The sequence below is a fragment of the Hemibagrus wyckioides genome, linkage group LG27 (assembly GCF_019097595.1).
Source record: "Hemibagrus wyckioides isolate EC202008001 linkage group LG27, SWU_Hwy_1.0, whole genome shotgun sequence".
Lineage (NCBI taxonomy): Eukaryota > Metazoa > Chordata > Actinopteri > Siluriformes > Bagridae > Hemibagrus > Hemibagrus wyckioides.
The window spans coordinates 7,226,158-7,245,285 of record NC_080736.1 but is presented as its reverse complement, the minus strand read 5'-3'; the positions used below and the strand labels follow the sequence as shown (position 1 = coordinate 7,245,285).

The following is a 19,128-nucleotide window of genomic DNA, read 5'->3' as shown; positions in this document are numbered from 1 at the left end:
ATCTCAAGCCCAGATGTCTTCAGTGTTTAACAAAAATAAAAGTATTGGCCTTGTATTCCAATACTTTGGGAGTGGACAATATGTACAGTTGTCAAGCTTTGACCTTGTAATGGGTTTTCCCAGACCACCACATAGTTCTTGTGATGAATTGAAAAATGCAGGTGTTCTTATGAAGTTAATAAATGCAGTGAAGAAGATTAGTTTCAGGAACCATAATGTAAAGCTGTATGTACATGTATGTGCCCTTTCCACCCTTGACCATTGGTCAATATCACAGAGAGTTGAGCAATCTATTGGATATTTTTTAATATGAATTGCTTTTAATACTAATTCCTGGTGCCATTCATCGCCTAGTATGACTTTCTATTCACAGACAACATAAAATCTCCTGCAGTATTTCGGCTGTCGCCATTTACCCAGTCTGTTTAGACAGAAACAGAACCCGAGTTCTGAGAGAAAAAGGGTGAGATAAAGGACCTATAAAGGATCTGTGAGTGAGTAGCAGATCAGGAGTGGAAACACAGCTGATTTTGGTTAGAGCTTAGTAAAGCGGGACTTCAGAAATGTTTTTTTTTCTGATCTGCACTACTGATATGTATCTATTTCATTTTCCATTCTTCTGCATGGACAATTGAAATGCAATGCCTTTAGTGGTCATAGTTGTCCCAAAGTTTAAACACCTTCTGCACACACAATTTGCCCTTGTCTGGTTCTAGATATGAGTTGAGCCCGCATTGGAAAATCAACTTAAATTAGACTTTGGCTAGGCAAAGACCGTTTAATATATAAGCTTAGTGTGATTAACTAGAAATTCCTTTCAGGTTTATTGTGCCTTTGATGCATTGGTGAGTAGATTGGACAAGAATTATGAAAATCCCTCAGGGAATAGCCATTTATCCTGCCACCTTTATTGCAATTTATTTTTCCTGACAACCTGCTGATGGGTTTCAGTGTAACCTTCCTTCCAGGTGTTAATCTTAATATGGGCTTTAATGAGGGTCTGAAGCAGCAGGAAGACCACAGAGATCTACCTTTCGGCTTGAATAGACTGAATATAGCTGTTGTCCAACCACAGTCCAAATCCATCTTTATACATACTTGGTCAGGTAGTTTGGCCAGACCAATAATCCATTTTAAAATGGATTTCCATCTAACATCGACAAATGAGATGGAAAATAAACACAAATAGTTTAAAGTAAAAGTTCTTTATATGAGTCTTAATATCATCTAGTAATCATCAATAATAAATGTTTGGTTATCAGTATCTTCCATTCAATCTATATACATGAAATATACATTTTCCCCCATTTTATTCCCCCAAAATAAACAGGAATCGGTTCAAATAAAAAATACATCTAAATCTTCAATTTCCTTCTTTATTATTTTAATATTTTTAATTTGATTTTTAATAATTTTTGATAATTTGATCTGATTTTTTTTTCTGTAAATTGATTGTCCTCGATGAGAACTGGTCAGCTCAGGAAAGGAGCTGTTAAATCAAGTACTTGGTAGTAAAAGTGATATCATTGTGCACTGAAATGATGATGCAGTATTTTTTAGTCTTGTCAATATGTGGATTTTAGCTGATGGAAAATAGAACTGGTTTCCAATGTTCTGCTGAGGCCAGTTCATGTTTCTAAGCCATGGAAAAATGTCCATAATGTTCTATATTAGTTCTTTTTTTACTCGCTCAGAATCAGACCACAATTTGGAGATTTTCATCTGTTTGCATTGTGGTGTGTGTGTGTGTGTGTGTGTAAATACATGAAAGTGTTGAAACAGCCTGTCACTGGAGCTCGTTCACTTTTGATACCTGAGAAGTTTGGCTTCATATCCCTCCATTTGCTAATGGGAATAACACTTGTGGTGCATTAATCCTTTCTGCCTCATAGCATTTTTCTCCAAACCAGGACTTTCTGTGGGAGAACATGTATTGGTGTCTTGTTACTCAAGAGAGCTGAAGGTGTGCTCTTGCTCTCTCGGTAGCAGCGGTACATGAAGGACACTTGACCCTAATGAGTCACACATTAAATGGTTTAACAGCTCGCCATGTCTCTGGCCATAAAGCAATGCAAAATAGCAGCCGTCTCTCCCAGTAACACAGGTCTCAGGTATCTGTATCCTTAGCTGAACTTTCCTGGGTAAAATAAAGTGCTAGAGACAGCAGAAATGTCAGTAATAATCACAATATCCATGGCCATCAAAATATTAGCACCATCTGAATCCATTCAGTTAAGATTGTTACCAGACCTACAAAGATTGTTTTTAAAGAAGTTCAACTGTTCAGTGTACTTTTTGCAAAAAAAAGGAGTAGTGTGCTGAAGCGATTCTTTAGTGCTTAGGGGCCTGACATGTGACCTCGGGGCTACAGCTTAGCGGCAACGTCTGGATCCGTAATAAATAAGTATCGAGTGTCAGCCCACTGAGCCATTGTCATCTGCACTACTGAAGAGACAAGTATACAGCATTAACTCCAGCAGTCTTGCATATGAAGCCCCCTAACATCATCAGACAGCTGTGCGTGACATGTTTAAACAAGTTTGGAGCTGGCTGAAATGCCAAACCATTTGTCATCATCATGGATAATGTATACTTAAGTGGCAAAGGGCTTTGTAGTGGATAAGAAACTCTTAGCACTAGACCTCAAGGTTTATTAGGTGTATGCCCCATATACACTGAAACAATTCATATAAGTAAGAAAGCTTTAAAAGATTAGACTATTTTGAAAGTCAAAGAATTCTCACCGCCATGTTAAATGGACAAAAGCTGTTCCTTTAATGAAAATCTAACATTGGATGGTAGGAATTTTCCTTGCAAATAAAATGCAGGCAAAAGTCATAAAATCTTCAGGATTTTCCAGAAGAAAGAAACTTGCTGTTTTCTATCTGGCCTAGAGAACCATATTGCTTTACTGCACCCTCAGTTGTTTTTCTTTTGGGTTTAGAGACCCTCTAAAGGTGTAAGGTCACTCTTTAGGGCTGTGAAAATATATCACTGAAGGAACCACCATTCTCAGGCCTAATGTTTTGTACTCCAAATGTTCTTAGTGCATTATAAAATTATCTACTGACATTTATAGGTCCACAGTGACCTAAACATATTGAGCTCAAGAGGATTTTCTTCCTTCTTTGAGAGCCTAGAAGATTTGGCTCTATCTGCTATTTAAAATGGATAAAGTGTGAGTGCTCCAGATAGAGCTGAATTTTCTGAAAGGTGAAATGATTCCTCTATGAGGATTTGATCTAACACAAGGCCTGCTCTGGGTCTGTCACAAAGGAACAATTGTTGAGCTTGTCTTCCAAAGTGTTTGGATGTTGTGTGTGTGTAGGGCCAGGTGAATGCCTGCTATTTTTTTTCTCAATACAGCAGATTCTTCTTTGTAGCATTTACAAGCCAGGGTTGATGAAAAATAATATGTGTATGTGTCGTGTCACTGTGAATAACAGCACACAGATGAAGAAGTACATTTTCACAGATAAAGCACACTAAATCCAAATTCAGTCTACATAAAGTCTCTTTTTGCTTGGATAAATGTTGATATTTTAGTCATGGTATTGATTTTTTTCTCAAAAACTCATCAACTAGCACCAAATAGACATGATATCTTTGGGCTCATGTTGTTGATTTCCTAAACAAGCAGGAAAAATCCACAGTATAAAGACTGTTCAATCCAATCCAATATTCAATGTTATGTTCAAAGTTTTTAGGACAAAACTATGGAGGCAAGTAATATATGAAAGGGTATTTGATGGCAGAATGGTGGCACAGTATATATCATTACACCGTCATAGCTTTAAGTTCCCTGGTTTGATCCTGAGCTCAGGTTACTGCATGGGTTTCCTCAGGGTTCTCTGGTTTCCTCCCACCTCACAAAAACATGTGTGTAGGTAGATTGGCTAAGATAAACTCCACCTTGATGTGAATGTGTGTATGGATCGGTATCCCGCCCAGGGTGTATTCCTGCTCCCCAGTCAGTGTTTTCTGTCCACAAGCTGCATATCTGGCTGCTTGCATCTGAATGAAAAGTAAAAACCTTCCACTTGTGCAACTTTTTTGTTGTGTCCAGCAGGATTGCAGTCCATATGCACACCTATTCTGCCCTAAATAAAACTAATTAGCACACCTACTGTTGGTATCTGTTGATTCCAAACGATATATTCATATTCGGGTATTAAACATATGTTACTTGTTTAGGGAAATAGAATACATATTCAAACTGGGTATCTCTGAAAAATGTAGGCATGAATGTATACCAGTCTACCAAAACTTACACCATTATATTTCTATTATAAGACACTTGTCTTCAAAATACAACTGTGTTTTTCTTTTCAGGTTGTTGGTCGGAGCTCCATTGGAAACGAATGGCCAACACCAGACAGGTGATGTGTATAAATGTTCTTTAAACAGAAGAGCCCCAGGCCCCGGCTGCACAAAGCTCAATTTAGGTACCCTGTCTTCACAACACACTTTACAGTTATTTATGTAAATAGACTTTTCAAAAAGCATCATAACTTTTTACTGTGCCAGTGTTATTACTTCGCAAAACGTCCCTTAATAAGTGGGTGAATCTTATTGCTGTGGTTTTGGGTAAAGTGTTACCAGCCAGCTTTTGGTGTGAAAAGCTATAGGAGGGACCATCAGTGTGATTTATTCTTTCCACTGTTTATATACATTTCCACATCTGTTCCAACATGTGTCACACATCTGTATAGGATTGTATATATGGATGCAGAGTATGTGGACAGTGTGTGTGTGTGTGTTTGTGCTGGTGTTATATAGTTTACAGTGTCTGCATGATGTGGATTTAGCTGACACGGGCAAGACAGACTGTGAAAATGACATATGTGGCCAGGCATTTGGGATTTTTTGTTTGCTTTGGTTTAGAAATTTGTTTCATCCTGCAATTTTGTTTTCTTCAAGGAAAGATATCTTTGACGAATGTCTCCGAACGTAAAGATAAAATGAGACTAGGGATGACACTCACATCCAACCCTAAAGACAACAGCTTTGTGGTGAGTTAAAGAGTGGAATAAAAGAAAAATTATTCAAGCCATCTCTCATTTTTGGATTTAAGATGTGTGGATCATAAATAACCCTGAACAATTCACTTAGAAAGTGAAAATTCACTTTATTAGAAATTAGAAAATTCACTTTAAGATAGGGAAGGAACATTTTAGCATTTTTAACCTGGTCCCTATCCACTGAATCTGTAAAGTGTAGGTCATTTCCCTACACATTTATGCACACCCCCCAGCAGAAATCCCATTCTCTTGGGACTCATTTATAATGAATGTCAGATAAGAAGGGCAGATATTTGTCCAGACTTCAGAAAATAAATTTTTAAAGTCTTGCATCTGTGTAATTTCTACATTCAGAAATGAAATAATTCATTCAGATTAAAGAATTCGAATTAACCAATGATTAATATATTCAGTGTAGCTCACATAAGTAAACAACGGTGTGTCTGACCTTTCATTTTATCATGCAGGGATATGACGAAACCTTCACCAATGCATGAATAAACCAGATTTTTGTGTTAATTTAGAGAAATAAATATAAGAACTATGTTTGCCCATAGCTGCTTCTCTCTAGGACCTTTATTATTAGAGAATTTAATTATAATTTTAATTACATTTACATTACAGCAACTGTCTTTAGGCTTTTAATATGGGTGAGTTCTAATCAAACATCAGCATGGGAAAATCATCTCTTGTAATTTCACATACATTATTATTGGGGTAGATAGAGATTAAGTTGGCTGGAGTATCCCTGTAAATGAAGTATAACTTTAAATGCAAACAGTTCACTCAATTATAAATAATATGCTTTTTATTTTATATCCATAGGTATAGTATGCCTCCTTTTAGACAGCAAAGTGTGTATGTGAGCTTAAAAATCTGAAAGGAAACTGAAAGAGTGCTTTGACTTTCAGGCATGTGGTCCTCTCTGGTCGTACGAATGTGGTAGCTCCTACTACAGCACAGGAATCTGCTCCAGGGTCAACGCCAGCTTTAAATTCTCACGCACCATCGCTCCAGCTTTCCAAAGTAAGCTATGCACACCTGCACACCTCATGCACCTTGATTTAACTAGCGAAGATACCTTTTTTGGGTGAGGACTTTTTGTATTGTATTTCTAGATTCCCTTTTGATCATACCCAGCATGACAATTTGGAGATGTGAGCAATCAAAAATTAAGACTTCCCTCCCTGAAACATTTACAAGCCATAAAGCTTAAATGCCATCACATACTTAGTGTCATGGAAACTGACATCTTGAAAGCTAATCCGCTTGGTGGTATTTAGTTTCTAAACAAAATTCGAACCTGAGTCACAACAGTCTGATTAGCAAATTGTCTCTTGATTGCATATGTTTTTGTTTTTTTAGGATGTGAGACGTACATGGATATAGTTATTGTTCTGGATGGATCTAATTCTATTTATCCATGGTACGAGGTGCAAGACTTTCTCATCAACATCCTGCAGAAATTTTACATCGGACCAGGGCAGATCCAGGTATAGTTTGCATTCCAATATTCTGTAATGATAATGATAGTCCAAATACTGTCCGCGTGAACCTATCCTTAATTCAGACCAATAAAGTTCTAAAATAAATTCATTGTATGTATTTATATATAGCATATTAAAAGCTAGATACTGTATAGTCACAATTTTAGCACAAGTGCACTTAAGTACTGTGCATATGAAATCATTTATGTATGAGATATTTCCTAGATATTTACTGAAGTGTTTGTGTGGTAGGTTGGTGTGGTACAGTATGGGGAAAAGGTGGTGACTGAGTTCCAGCTAAATGATTTCCGCTCAGTGGAGGAAGTGGTTAAAGCTGCTCGACAAATACAACAGAGAGGTGGAGAGGAGACCAACACTGCGTTAGGAATCAGTGTGGCACGGTACTATGAACATCTACTCATACATAAATACCAACAGGAAGCAAACACAGTCCTTTAATGCAAAAATTGCAATGCAGTTTGTCATGCTAAGCAGGAAAGACCTCTATTTTCATATTAATCTCCACTTCCTACATTACATTTAAATGGTAGTGAATATATAAAACTGCAGTACTTACTTTGTAATTGCTACATTTCTAATTTTCTAATTGTTAAACAGCTAAAGACGTGATCGTTACCATCACATTTATTCCTAGATCTCAGGCCTTTAAACAGGGTGGAAGGAGAGGAGCCAAGAAGGTCATGATCGTCATAACAGACGGAGAATCACATGACAGCCCCAACCTGAAACAGGTCATTGAGGACTGTGAGAAGGACGGCATTGTTCGATACGCCATCGCTGTGAGTCTCCTTTATGTTTCTTTCACATTCTATACCTTTAATTTAAATTTTTGGAATAAAAGTATATACGGTTCCAATCCAAATACTGGATAAAAATTCAACATGTAAATCTCATTGAACCACAAAATTGCCTGGGTGAGATACAAACTGCAGCCCAGAGCAGCTTGGTCAGTGTTAGGCAACGCTAATAATTATCCTGACATAAACCAGCTAGATTTCTCAATATCCTGTGTTAGAGCTCAGAAGGTACACTGCTAAAATATTGTTTAGAAATCTTGCTAAGCACTCCAAAAGGACTCTTTGGTTTCCTCTGTGGGAAATATGAATATTTTCATGTAGAACACCACAGCAGACAGTTTAGTTTGTATTAAATGTTCCAAATGCTAAAATACTTTAACAAGATACACGGTTAGACGGTATAAGTGTTTCTCAATACTTCTTTGGAATAGTTAAGGGTTCTAGACAGCAGGAATTATACACTTAGAAAGGACAAACCAAAGAATGCATTAGGGTAATAGATAACTATAGACAATAGATAAGTAATTTGACCAATGGACAATTTGCCATCTAAAAAAATATTGAAGAGGGTGAGTGAAGTGACTTTACTGGAAGATAAAGGTTTAATCTAGACCCCTTTACGGTTGTTAAGGTTCTCCCTACATGTCCAGGTATTTATGGATTTTTAGACAGTTACATGGTCTATCTCTTTAAAACCCTATTTACAAAGATCCTTTAAAGGGGCAATCTAAAAACTTTTCAGGGTACTAGAAGAATCCTTTTCCCAAATTTGATAAAATATCCAAGGAACCTTAAGAGCTCCGCAGTTTGTCCCTCTGAACAATCCATTTAGTCTATGTAGAACCTTCTAGGAGAGGGTTTTTGTATTAGAGATGAGTCCAAGTAGAAGCTAAGATAGCTTATCTATCCAAATACCATTGAAGGACTATTTGTTCTGAGAGTGTAGGTGTGCTTACTGTTCCAGCCTACAGGATTGATTCACCAAGGTCTACTAGTTTTTAAAATCCAAGCCCTGTAATGAGTTCAGGTCACATTTAGGTGCTGTCTTTGACAGAATTTGAGGCACATGGCACATTCCCTGATAAATAAAGGTCTATGGATTTCTTAAACATAGCCAGGTTAAGGAAGCTGAGTTAGTATAAACCCTGAGGAGAACCGAGGACTGTCACTGTGATAGAAGACAGGGGCATAGCCAAGACCTTTGACAATGGAGTTACCAGGTTAGATCCAATGACTTCCTTGGGGTGACAATCTATGGTTCGGGCAAAATACTAAAATGTCATATGAGTCTCTTTGTGTAGGATTACCAATGAAAATGAAAGGCACATACCTAGCTGCTAGCTACACATGCTTCAATCCTCAATACTGGGCAATGAGGGACTTTATTTTCTCAGAGATATAGTAAGGGGTATTCCCTTAAAATTCAGTCTAGTATTTCACAACTAAGGAGTCACTTGTCCACCCTTGGCCACGCTCTGCCCATGGCTACCAGACTGTCAAATATCAATGATCTTCTTTCCAGGTCCTTGGCTACTACAATCGCAGAGGGATTGATGCAAAGGCTTTTCTCAAAGAAATCAAAGACATTGCTACTGATCCCGATGATAAGCATTTCTTCAATGTGACTGATGAAGCTGCCTTGAAAGACATTGTGGATGCTTTGGGAGAGAGGATATTCAGTTTAGAAGGTAGCTACAAGGGCACCGCACACTGCGATGCTTTATATCAACACCACATTGAAAAGCTGCAGTCTGTAAAACATTCCCACCACCTCCACAGTGGGTCGCAGTGTAAATCTCTCCAAGCAAATCTTAAGCACTCTGTTTTCACATTGAAATATGTTCCGTGTCATAACTCATCATAAGATGCTCTAGGACGTAAGCTGAAATACTGTGTAGGGAGTTCTAAGCCAATAAAGGAGATCATCGCCTCCCTCTAAGCTTGCTATTGGCTCTAATTCTAGGAACCAGTAAGAACGGGACAGCATTTGGTCTCCAGATGTCTCAGGCTGGTTTCTCCACACATGTTGTTGAGGTAAGCATAGCTGTTTGTTTGTCCATGTTTGTCTGGTCTCTTCCAATCCTATAGTACACAAACTGTTTTTCCACATCTTTTTTTTTATTTACGTGCCCTCTCTAAATTCAGCCTCCATTCTCTCTGTGGATCTTGAGGTCATCATGATCTTTGACTCCCTACTGTCTGCCCCTGATGATAGAGAGAAGGATTTTTCCAATCCCCATTCCAAAAGATGGGAATAAAACAGACCGGTTTCCTGTTCCCAAGGGGAGGAATAGTAGCAAGTAGAAAAGGAAGTGTTTCACAAGTGAGACAGAGAGAATAGCAGTACTTTTTCCCCCAGTGCATTTTTCTTTTTCGGCCCACAGCTGATAGCACACTGAGAATCCTTGGCTCGTGAGTTGACACAGCTGGCTTGTCCACGAAAATTCCATACTCCCTACTGTAACCATCCGCAGCCATTCATCCAAAAACCAAAGGCTCATTCCAGACTGTACCTGTTGTTTTTGTCTTTCCAAATCTCAGTGCTAGCTGGAACTTCGTTAGCGTCTAAGTCACACTGCTGATGCAACTGCTCCAATTTTCCGATTCATCACCGCAAATGAGGCCCGACCTGCTGTCGGAATCATTAGGATATAATCGTTTGATTTTTGTGGGAAAAGAAATAGATAGGAAAACTGCAGATGGTAAGACTAAGAAGGCTGGAAATCTCATCCGTCACTAAACCAAATGCCTGGAATAGCACTTGCTTAATAAGAAGCCACCTGAATGTTGACAAGAGGGATAATATATTGGAAAAAAATCTTTGAGCTCTAGGAGAAAACTGTCCCACAAATGCTCAGATGGTTTTCACTGAAACTGGGATCTGGCCTGTTAAAATATAGCTCTGGGCACACATACTCCAAATGTTCCATGTGGTCTTAATTGCTTATTTATGTTTTTTCAGCCATTGGTGATATGAGTAGGTTTTAACTCATTGCAGGACCAGACAGATTGTTAAAGTTATCTTAATTATAAAAACTTTCAGTACCTGACAAGTGAGATATCTAGTCATTATTGAGCATTTTTCACACTGTAGCAGGGAACAGTCACACAACAAAATAAAACTAGCGTCATCTATGCTAATTATGACCTAATAACACCGAACCTCTAGCTAAGTACAGTCACTAATGATGCATGAAAATGTGAATAATGCAGAAACAAAGCCAGCTAGCTGTATGCTATAGCAATTTTAAAAACAATCACAAAATCAATGCATTTGTACTGTTTAATGACATCATATAGTCTCTTATAATCCTTCTTGCTTATAATCTAAAATGCCAGTATACCAACAATGGAGGAAATTCATTGATTCCAGTGCATAATTACATCATATAGTGCGATTTAGAATTGAATACTGTTTGCTCTGAGCTTTACCGAGTCTCATCTTAATTCCAAGTATTTTTAATAGGAATCTATAGAGCATTTTCTAATAATGTTTTTTCCTAAGCCATTAGAATGAATGTTAAAGGCATCGTGTGGCGAGTCACGCTCATGTTAATGAATGTGGTCTTGCTTTTTAACCACAAGCTTGTTATAAGCTTAACCTTATTTTGGATTTGGACAGCCCCCCCCCACACCCACCCCGTTGTGTAACTCCTCAAAATTAACCCAAAAGATCAGGTTCTATAATCTAATACACTCATTGTAGGAGCTCTGACTAGTCCAGTCATGGTCATTATGCATGGTTTGCATTTAGAGTTTGCATTCTTCTCCTCTGAAATAAATGTGCATACACATCCCACTACAAATACAAATTGGTTTGAGTTTGCACTGTTTCCATGGCAATAGTCTTCAACACACATGCATGACCTTTCTAAGAATTATGTCCTGGAATAAGTGGGAGAGTTAGTGGATCGCTGTAATATTGATTTAGAAACTGTTCCAGTGGGTTACAGGGTATTTGTGGTGCTGCGCTATGCACAAACCACTGGAAAATGTGCAGTGGCTGTGCAGCCAGTTGAGCTTTGCTGTTTCTGAGACCTCATGCATAGCATACGGCAGCACAAAGATTGTGAAATATGTTTGGGAATGTCAGGGAAGAATTATTTTATGACCTTCATAAGACTTTATGATGGCAGGCAATACTATAGCTATTGGATTAGCGTTTCAGTGAATGAGAATTTGACTAACCGTCTATGAGTGGCTCCTGAGTAGCAATTAATTACAGCAATTAGGGCTCAGATGCACACTGAGTCATTAAAATGCGTTTTAAAACACAGCAACTGGCAGCTCAAATGCAAGATGGATGCTTCCACTCTGTCAAAAATCATGGTCCAGTGGCTTGATTGTTGAGAAAGCATGTAGGTGGTTTTCTATAGTTGATGTCATGGTGTGCTTGCAGGATGGGATTCTTGTTGGGGCCGTCGGGGCTTATGATTGGAATGGAGCCGTGTTAAAGGAGACCCGGCATGGTAAAGTGGTTCCACCCAAGTCCTCCTATGCACAGGAGTTCCCTGAAGAACTGAAGAATCATGGAGCTTACTTGGGTAAGGGATTCTCTCTTCCATAGCCTGCCAAGACCACTGACTCAGCTCTATAATGCACTGCCTTAAAGTACTAGTGTGGGCTATAATGGCTTGGTGGATAAAGTGCTAGTGACTGGAAAGTTTAAACCCCATGGCTGTCAGTGAGAACCATTGTTGGGCCCTTATGCAATCCCCCAAGGTTCAACCGTTTAGCTCTGTATTTGAATCTCAGTTTTGGAAAGTGCCTGCCCAGTCGAAATTTTAATCTATTGAGCCATATATGACCTTTAGTATGGGCAAAGCAAATACAACTTTTTACTTTTTTTATGTTTAGATTTTTATTGCTTTAATTTAATGTAATAGTATAATTTGGTAAAACATAATTGCATGCATAAATATATTTTCAACAGTATTATTATTTACGTATTTATTTATTTATTGGCAAAAATGTGTTGAATTCTGTGCAATGTGTTGAATTTTCTACAAAGGCATTTTGTGGAAAACTGATGATAGAATAAATAATCCACCTTGTTCACAATCATTAATCCCACAGTTGTAGTGCACATGCCCTTTAATCACTGCTTTTATGTCATGTCACTGATGGTATTTTGCACTGATAGTTGGCACAAATCTATAGTCTGGGCTAGAATAAGATAAGATGCAGCATTGCTATCACAGACAAACTGCTTCATATATACTTCTTCCTTTTTACTATCAGTCATTCTTTTTCTGTTTTCCTTACACTGCACATCGTCACTGCTGATCTGTCTCTTTCTCATTCTTCATCTGTCACTGGTTCTGATTGAAATGTATAGTTTCAATACTGAACTGCATCCACCTCTGTCTATAAAATCTGCCATCTCTCTCTCTCTCTCTCTCTCTCTCTCTCTCTCTCTGTCTCTCTCTGAAAGTGAAGGCCGGTGCACCCACTCATTTTCACAAGTGTAAAGGCTCCATCTTTCCCTCTAGCTGTGTGTGCCAGGCTGTCACTGATGAGAGAATGATTACAGAGCTCTAACTGAGTTTACAGAGACTTGGAACTACATTCTCTAGCAATGCTTTTACAGCTCAACAGTTTATACATTTTGCCATTGGATTTTCTAAATTTGATTCATACACATGTTATTTTATATAGTACCATAAATTTCTGTACTGACTGCGTCATAAGCTTTTGCTAAAGTGGATTTCTGTGGATTCTTTGGATGTATCATATTGGATTATATTGATATGCTTTTTCCATCATTGTTGTAGGATACACGGTGACCTCAGTGGTGTCGGCGCGAAGCGGGCAGCTGTATGTGGCTGGAGCCCCGCGTTTTAACCACACAGGCAAAGTGATCATCTTCACCCTGAAGAACACAGGAGAGCTCACCATCCTGCATTCACTGAAGGGACATCAGGTAGGAGTCTGGCTCGCACACATAAGCTAGACCAAGCTAGCATATAAATTAGAAAAAGCTAGCACATAAGCTAGACCAAGCTTCTTACCTTCTTAGCCTTTGGAAGTTATTTGTGTATGTTTTTGATTTTTCCTATATCTAAAAAAAAGGGAAAAAAATCAAGGGTCTGGATTCTTTTTTTCAGCCCAACCTAGCCAATATGACCTGATAACCTTATATATTCTTTATCTAGATGTCCTGTGCCAGTTTGACCATCAAAGCAAACATTAAAACATCTTTTATCTATCATTATTAAGCTACTTAATACTTACTCACTATTTAACTCTCAGTTTCTATGCTGTCACTCCACACCAATTAAAATGACTGAATGAATGAAACAACGGAATGAAAAAACTATTAGTAAATAGCATTAATTTCCAACTATGCTAAGTATATCTCTTCTGGCATAGGCACTTTCTTTCTAAGCTGCAAACAGGAAGTAAAAAGATCCGATTATATAATATATAAACTATTTATACCAGCTACATGAAATTGTATCATTCGACCTGTAGTGTGCCATTTATAGGGTTACCTTAAACCTACATAAGCCCCAGAGTGAAAGCTGCTGAAAACCTACATAAACTTTCAAAAATACTTTATTTAGAAGATATATGAAATATGCATAATGCATTCCTGTTCATTAAAGCACAATTATGCAACTCATTTTACTAAAACTACACTCACAATGTAGTTAATTACAGTTAAACCATTCAGGATGTAATGGTGTTATGTATACAGCTGGTTTTTATGACCCAGTCTCAGAGGAAACATTTGGTTTTAGGTTTATGTCATGTCATCACCATTATGTGACCCTGACATACCAGAAGCACACAAAGTGACAAATATAGCTGCCATGATGTTCTAATTAGTCAGCCTGGAAAGTGTTATATAACACAAGCTTAGTATGTCAGCTTGTGTTTTACATATCGTATGTTAGCTGAATAGTGTTATATCAACTTGACAACCAACAATATATAAGCAGTCTTGATGGCATGTGTGGGAATAAGTCTTATTTGGTCTTATGCACACGACTATAAGTTGGTGCTACTGACCTTACTAACACCAATATATTGGTAATAATTAGTCTTATACATACATATGCATATTTTTAACAATTCTTATAGAAAAATAAACAAATCTGGCAGGGTTAAAATTGTGACCAATGAGATTAAATAACACGTGAATAAAGTAATGGTGCAGTAGCAAAAGATAGTGTGTTATGTTTAGCGTGAAAATAAAAATCTCTTGCAGTATTGTTATGTTTATCGCCCATCATCTCTTATTTTGGAAACAACATGCAGCCTAGACTGCACACATCCACAGAACACATCCCATATGCTTCCGATCACAGGCCATAATGTAAAACAGACAAAGTTACACATACAAGTGGCCATCTTTGTGAGGACCTCCTACTGACCCAATTATTAATGCAGCTATTTAATATGTAATTCTACACCTTAATCTAACCCTACCCTTGACCTCTTTTAGTTTTTGATCAGCCAAAAACTCACCAAAATTGTCAGATATTCCAATCCTGGTGAGGACGTTTGGTTTGGTCCGCCTAGATATAAGGCCCCCGCAACCCCCCTAACTCCCCACCAAATCCACAGACACACACTCTTTCCATTGAAAACGTTGTTATGGGGGACACTGGATCCTCATAAAGTGATAAATGCATGCCCACTCACGCACATACACTTCAAAATTCCTTTGTTGTTTATGTGTGCAAATCATTCAAGGGACTTGGTCTTTTCCACACAAGCATAAATGTATAAATATGAAGCTTGTGGCTGGTGTGTGTATATTCCTGTGGGTTCCCACATTGCAGCACTGACCCTCTGACTGTGTGCAGATCGGCTCATACTATGGCAGTGAGATTGCTGCGGTGGACTTTGATGGAGACGGAGTCACTGATAACCTACTCATTTCTGCACCAATGTTCTTCAGTGGAGGCTGGGAAAAGGGAAAAGTGTACATCTACCGCATTACCGAACAGGTAAACACACAACTTGCTTTGATGCTGTTTACACATGCATGCCTGTGGAGGACTGCAGGGTTGCAGCATATTTTTCCTGTTTGCACAATTAGTGGTGTTTGGGTGGAATACCATTATAGTAAAAAAAAAAAGAAAAAGAAAAGTCAGTACTCAGTATAGAATTTCTTTATTGATGAGAAACAAAACAAACTGAACCGTTTGAAAGTGTTTCTTCATTAGAATCCGTCGTAAGTATCCTCTAATATCTGAGCCAGCACAGACAGGCACTTGGCACCTGCCATCTTGTGCCTCATGCCAACGGCATACCGTGTCTTCATTAAGCTCTCAAGTGCACATTGAACTCAGTAGGAAAACATTTTCTCTTTCAAGCATAATTACCTGCAGCTTGCCAAGCAAGAGAGTTTCACTAATAGCTGGAAAAGGCTGTCCAGTAAGTATGGACGTGAACGAGAGCCGCATGCGTTTTTGTTTTCTTTTTGTTTTTTTCATTAGTTTCAGGTTTATTTCCACCGACAGACAGAGAAGTCAGCACGTGCCAAAGAAAGATTCGAAGAAGAGATTTCATATTTAGTCCAGTTGTCGGTGGGATATCTTTCAAAAGCTTCAGGGCAGATGCACAGTTGTGGAATATACATAAATTTCTTTTAACCTAGATTTAAAACATTTGTAAAATTTATGGCATCAGTATTACGTACAATGGACTTGCCCTTAGACAACTAGCTCGAGATCTTTTGCTGTCAAAAAAAATTGAACTCCATATAGGCTTTATATCCTAAATATATATCAACTAAACCCCATAGGCTTATTTTACTCTCCCCATCTACACTATTCGTCTCGCTCACACTCCCTTTTCCTCACATTTTTTCCCCATCCTTTCCTCCTTCCAACTTCTCCCTCCAAAAACAAGTGACCTCATGTGCCTGCAGTCAGAGGGCAGTATATAAAAAAAGCGAGAGGGATGATATTCTGAGCAGGAGGAGGGATGTGTGTGGCTAATTGCTCTCCTGAATACTTGGCTGACATGTAGTGTTTTTTCCTTTGAGGAATTGCACCTTTCCTTCAAGCTTTTCCATCTCCTGGGAGACTAATTGATTTTAAAGGCACTGTGGATATCATCTCACTGACTTCACTATAGACACACACGCTAGGGACTGAGACACTTAAGTGATAATACAGATGCATTTTATGGATTTGACCTTGTCAGTCTTGGTATTTTAATAGGTTTCTCACTAAAAGATCCCTGCATAAAGTATTGAAACAGGGTGTAAAGTTTCAGGATAGTTTGCACTTGGCGCCTCATATTACTACGAATGCATTTTTGTGTTTCGCTTTTATAAGGAAGTAGCGAATAATAGAGTCTAAATATTTTGGCACTCTCCCATAATGTCTCATTGGTAATTACTGTACGCTTCCAGCCCCGTTTTATCCTGGAGGGGGTGCTGGAGCTCACTGATCTGGGTGAGAATGCAAGATTTGGATCTGCCCTAGCGCCAGTAACTGACCTAAATGGGGACTCCTTTAACGACCTTGTAGTGGGAGCACCGTTAGAGGACGAGCACCGAGGAGCCATTTACATCTATAACAGCCAGCGCAACAGGATACTAAGGAAGTATAAACAGGTAGGAATTGGAGTGTTTACATTTTGGTAACACTGTAGGATTATATCAGAGCATTACCCTTAGGTAGAGTTTGTTCTGGGAAAATGTTTTGCTATATCAAGACATTCCTATATATTTTAAAGCAGTATATCTATGTCTCTTTCTCTCTCATAGAGAATCAGTGCAGCAGAGCTTGCTTCTGGTTTGCAGTATTTTGGCAGGAGTATCCATGGGAAGATGGACATGAATGGTGATGGACTGGTGGATCTGGCTGTTGGTTCCATCGGTGCTGCTGTGCTCCTCTGGTTGGTGAATCCATGCTTGGAAATTATTGCGTCATTGTATCTCATCGTTATTGTGGCCAAAATATGCATAACACTACAAAAATGATCACATCACAAAACACCACAACAGTTAGGGATAGAAGGTGATAATTCTGGCACTGAAGACTACTAAAATACCTGTCCTAAATACTCTCTCTAATGCTCTCTACCCAGTGACTGGATGTGTAAAATTAAATCCTGGTATGTTGCTGATCCCACATATTTGTGTTGTCATGTTTTGTGTTGTGATCCTTTTTGGAGTTTTTGTGTACCTTGATACGCTTTACTCAGGTGATAGTGTGGGTACAATGTAATGTATACTCCTTTTTTTTATTTTCAGCTTCAGTCACCTAGACAGAAGCAATCTAATATAAACACGATAGCACTATTAACATTGCTAAAGTGCATTTTTCCCTTTTTTCCCCGTTTTATGTTTCAGGTCTCGCAGTGTGATCCGTATCCATGCCACTGTCCGATTCGAACCCAGCAAAGTCAACATCTTCAATAAGGACTGTCGGCGCGGTGGAAAGGAGGTGACCTGTATGTCGGCTATCGTGTGTCTGAATGTCACTGCCAGGACTTTCATCAAACCCACACAGGAAGTAGGTCAGTCCTCAAAGTTATTTATTCTATTATCGATTGTTAAGGCATGCCAAAGCTCCATAAAAACGCTTAAACCGCCAGGACTAGTTGGCAAGTCTAGACTGACTCTCGTTACATTACATACCGTACCTTTCCCATGAGATTTACTGAATAATTCATAGTCGTTTCTAAATAATATCAGAATCAGATAGAATGTTATTGCCTAAGCAAGATTTAACTTACAAGAAATTTGACTTGGTATATAAACTCACTGATCAAACATCTGCTCATTCATGCAATTATCCAATCATGTGGCAGAACCATAATACATCAAACCATGTATCAAGATCTTCAGTTAATATACAAATCAAACTTCAGAATGGTCACTGGGAAAATCACAGTGATTATAGTATCATCGACTGTGCCGCTGAGCTTCTAAGACTTTTTTACACACATCAGTCTCTAGAATTTACACAGAATGGTGCAAAAAAAAACCAAGAAAAATATCTAGTTACCGTCAGTTCCACATAGATATGCCTTTTTGATGAGGAAGTCAGAGGAGAATGGCCAGACATCTGGTTCAAGCTGACAGGAAGGATACAGTAACTCAAATAATCACTCTTTACAACCGTGGTGAGAAACAGAGCATCTTAGAATGCACAAAACACCAAAATCTGAGGGGGGTGAGTTACAACAGCTGAAGATCTCATAGGGGTTCCATTCGGTCACTCAAGAAAAAGGGTTTCAGGCTACAGTGGGCACAAGCTGACCGAAACTTAACAGATGAATATTAGAAAAACATTAGCTGTTTTGGCTGTACATATGCATAAACGTATATACACTTTGTATGCAGTCTGGAGAGTACAGACTAGCACAGAATAAACACTTCTGAAAATGTCATTATTATTAAATTATGAGTGCTATATTACACAGTCTGAGAGAGAAGTGCTGTTTACTTAAGCCTTACGGGGTTAATTTAGATAGGACAGAATAATTGGAAACTGTTGACGCTTTTGTTCCTTTTTATTCCCGTTTTTAATGTTGTTTTTCATCATATGAATTATATTACCGTCACCCAGATGTGTACTTTTAAAAGCTCTTCTCCTGCATTTTGCATACTGTAAAGCTGCAACTATTTCAATAGCTCTTTCTTTTTATTGACATTCGCAAGAAATCTTTTATTATCTGTTAGTGGAGACGGTAACCTAAACAACTCCTGCTTCCTCACATCTTCTCGGTTCATCTGGGGTTCCTAGGACGACTTTGCCACATTTTATGGCTTGAGGAAAAACAACAAGAAGATGAACGGCTGAACTCAGCATAGGCTTTTGATCATCAATG

General features: G+C 38.4%; 1 protein-coding gene across 1 annotated transcript in view; it reads left to right on the top strand.

The window, feature by feature from the left end:
- Positions 1-19,128, top strand: part of itga11a (integrin, alpha 11a) — a 50,429-nt gene that overhangs the window by 13,167 nt on the left and 18,134 nt on the right. The window contains exons 3-16 of the mRNA XM_058382304.1: positions 4,333-4,445; positions 4,921-5,012; positions 5,933-6,047; positions 6,387-6,514; positions 6,761-6,909; positions 7,164-7,308; positions 8,849-9,014; positions 9,290-9,360; positions 11,726-11,870; positions 13,101-13,249; positions 15,141-15,284; positions 16,700-16,903; positions 17,057-17,187; positions 17,645-17,811. Coding sequence (XP_058238287.1) covers positions 4,333-4,445; positions 4,921-5,012; positions 5,933-6,047; positions 6,387-6,514; positions 6,761-6,909; positions 7,164-7,308; positions 8,849-9,014; positions 9,290-9,360; positions 11,726-11,870; positions 13,101-13,249; positions 15,141-15,284; positions 16,700-16,903; positions 17,057-17,187; positions 17,645-17,811 — 1,919 coding nt within the window. The remainder of the gene's footprint in view (positions 1-4,332; positions 4,446-4,920; positions 5,013-5,932; positions 6,048-6,386; positions 6,515-6,760; positions 6,910-7,163; positions 7,309-8,848; positions 9,015-9,289; positions 9,361-11,725; positions 11,871-13,100; positions 13,250-15,140; positions 15,285-16,699; positions 16,904-17,056; positions 17,188-17,644; positions 17,812-19,128) is intronic.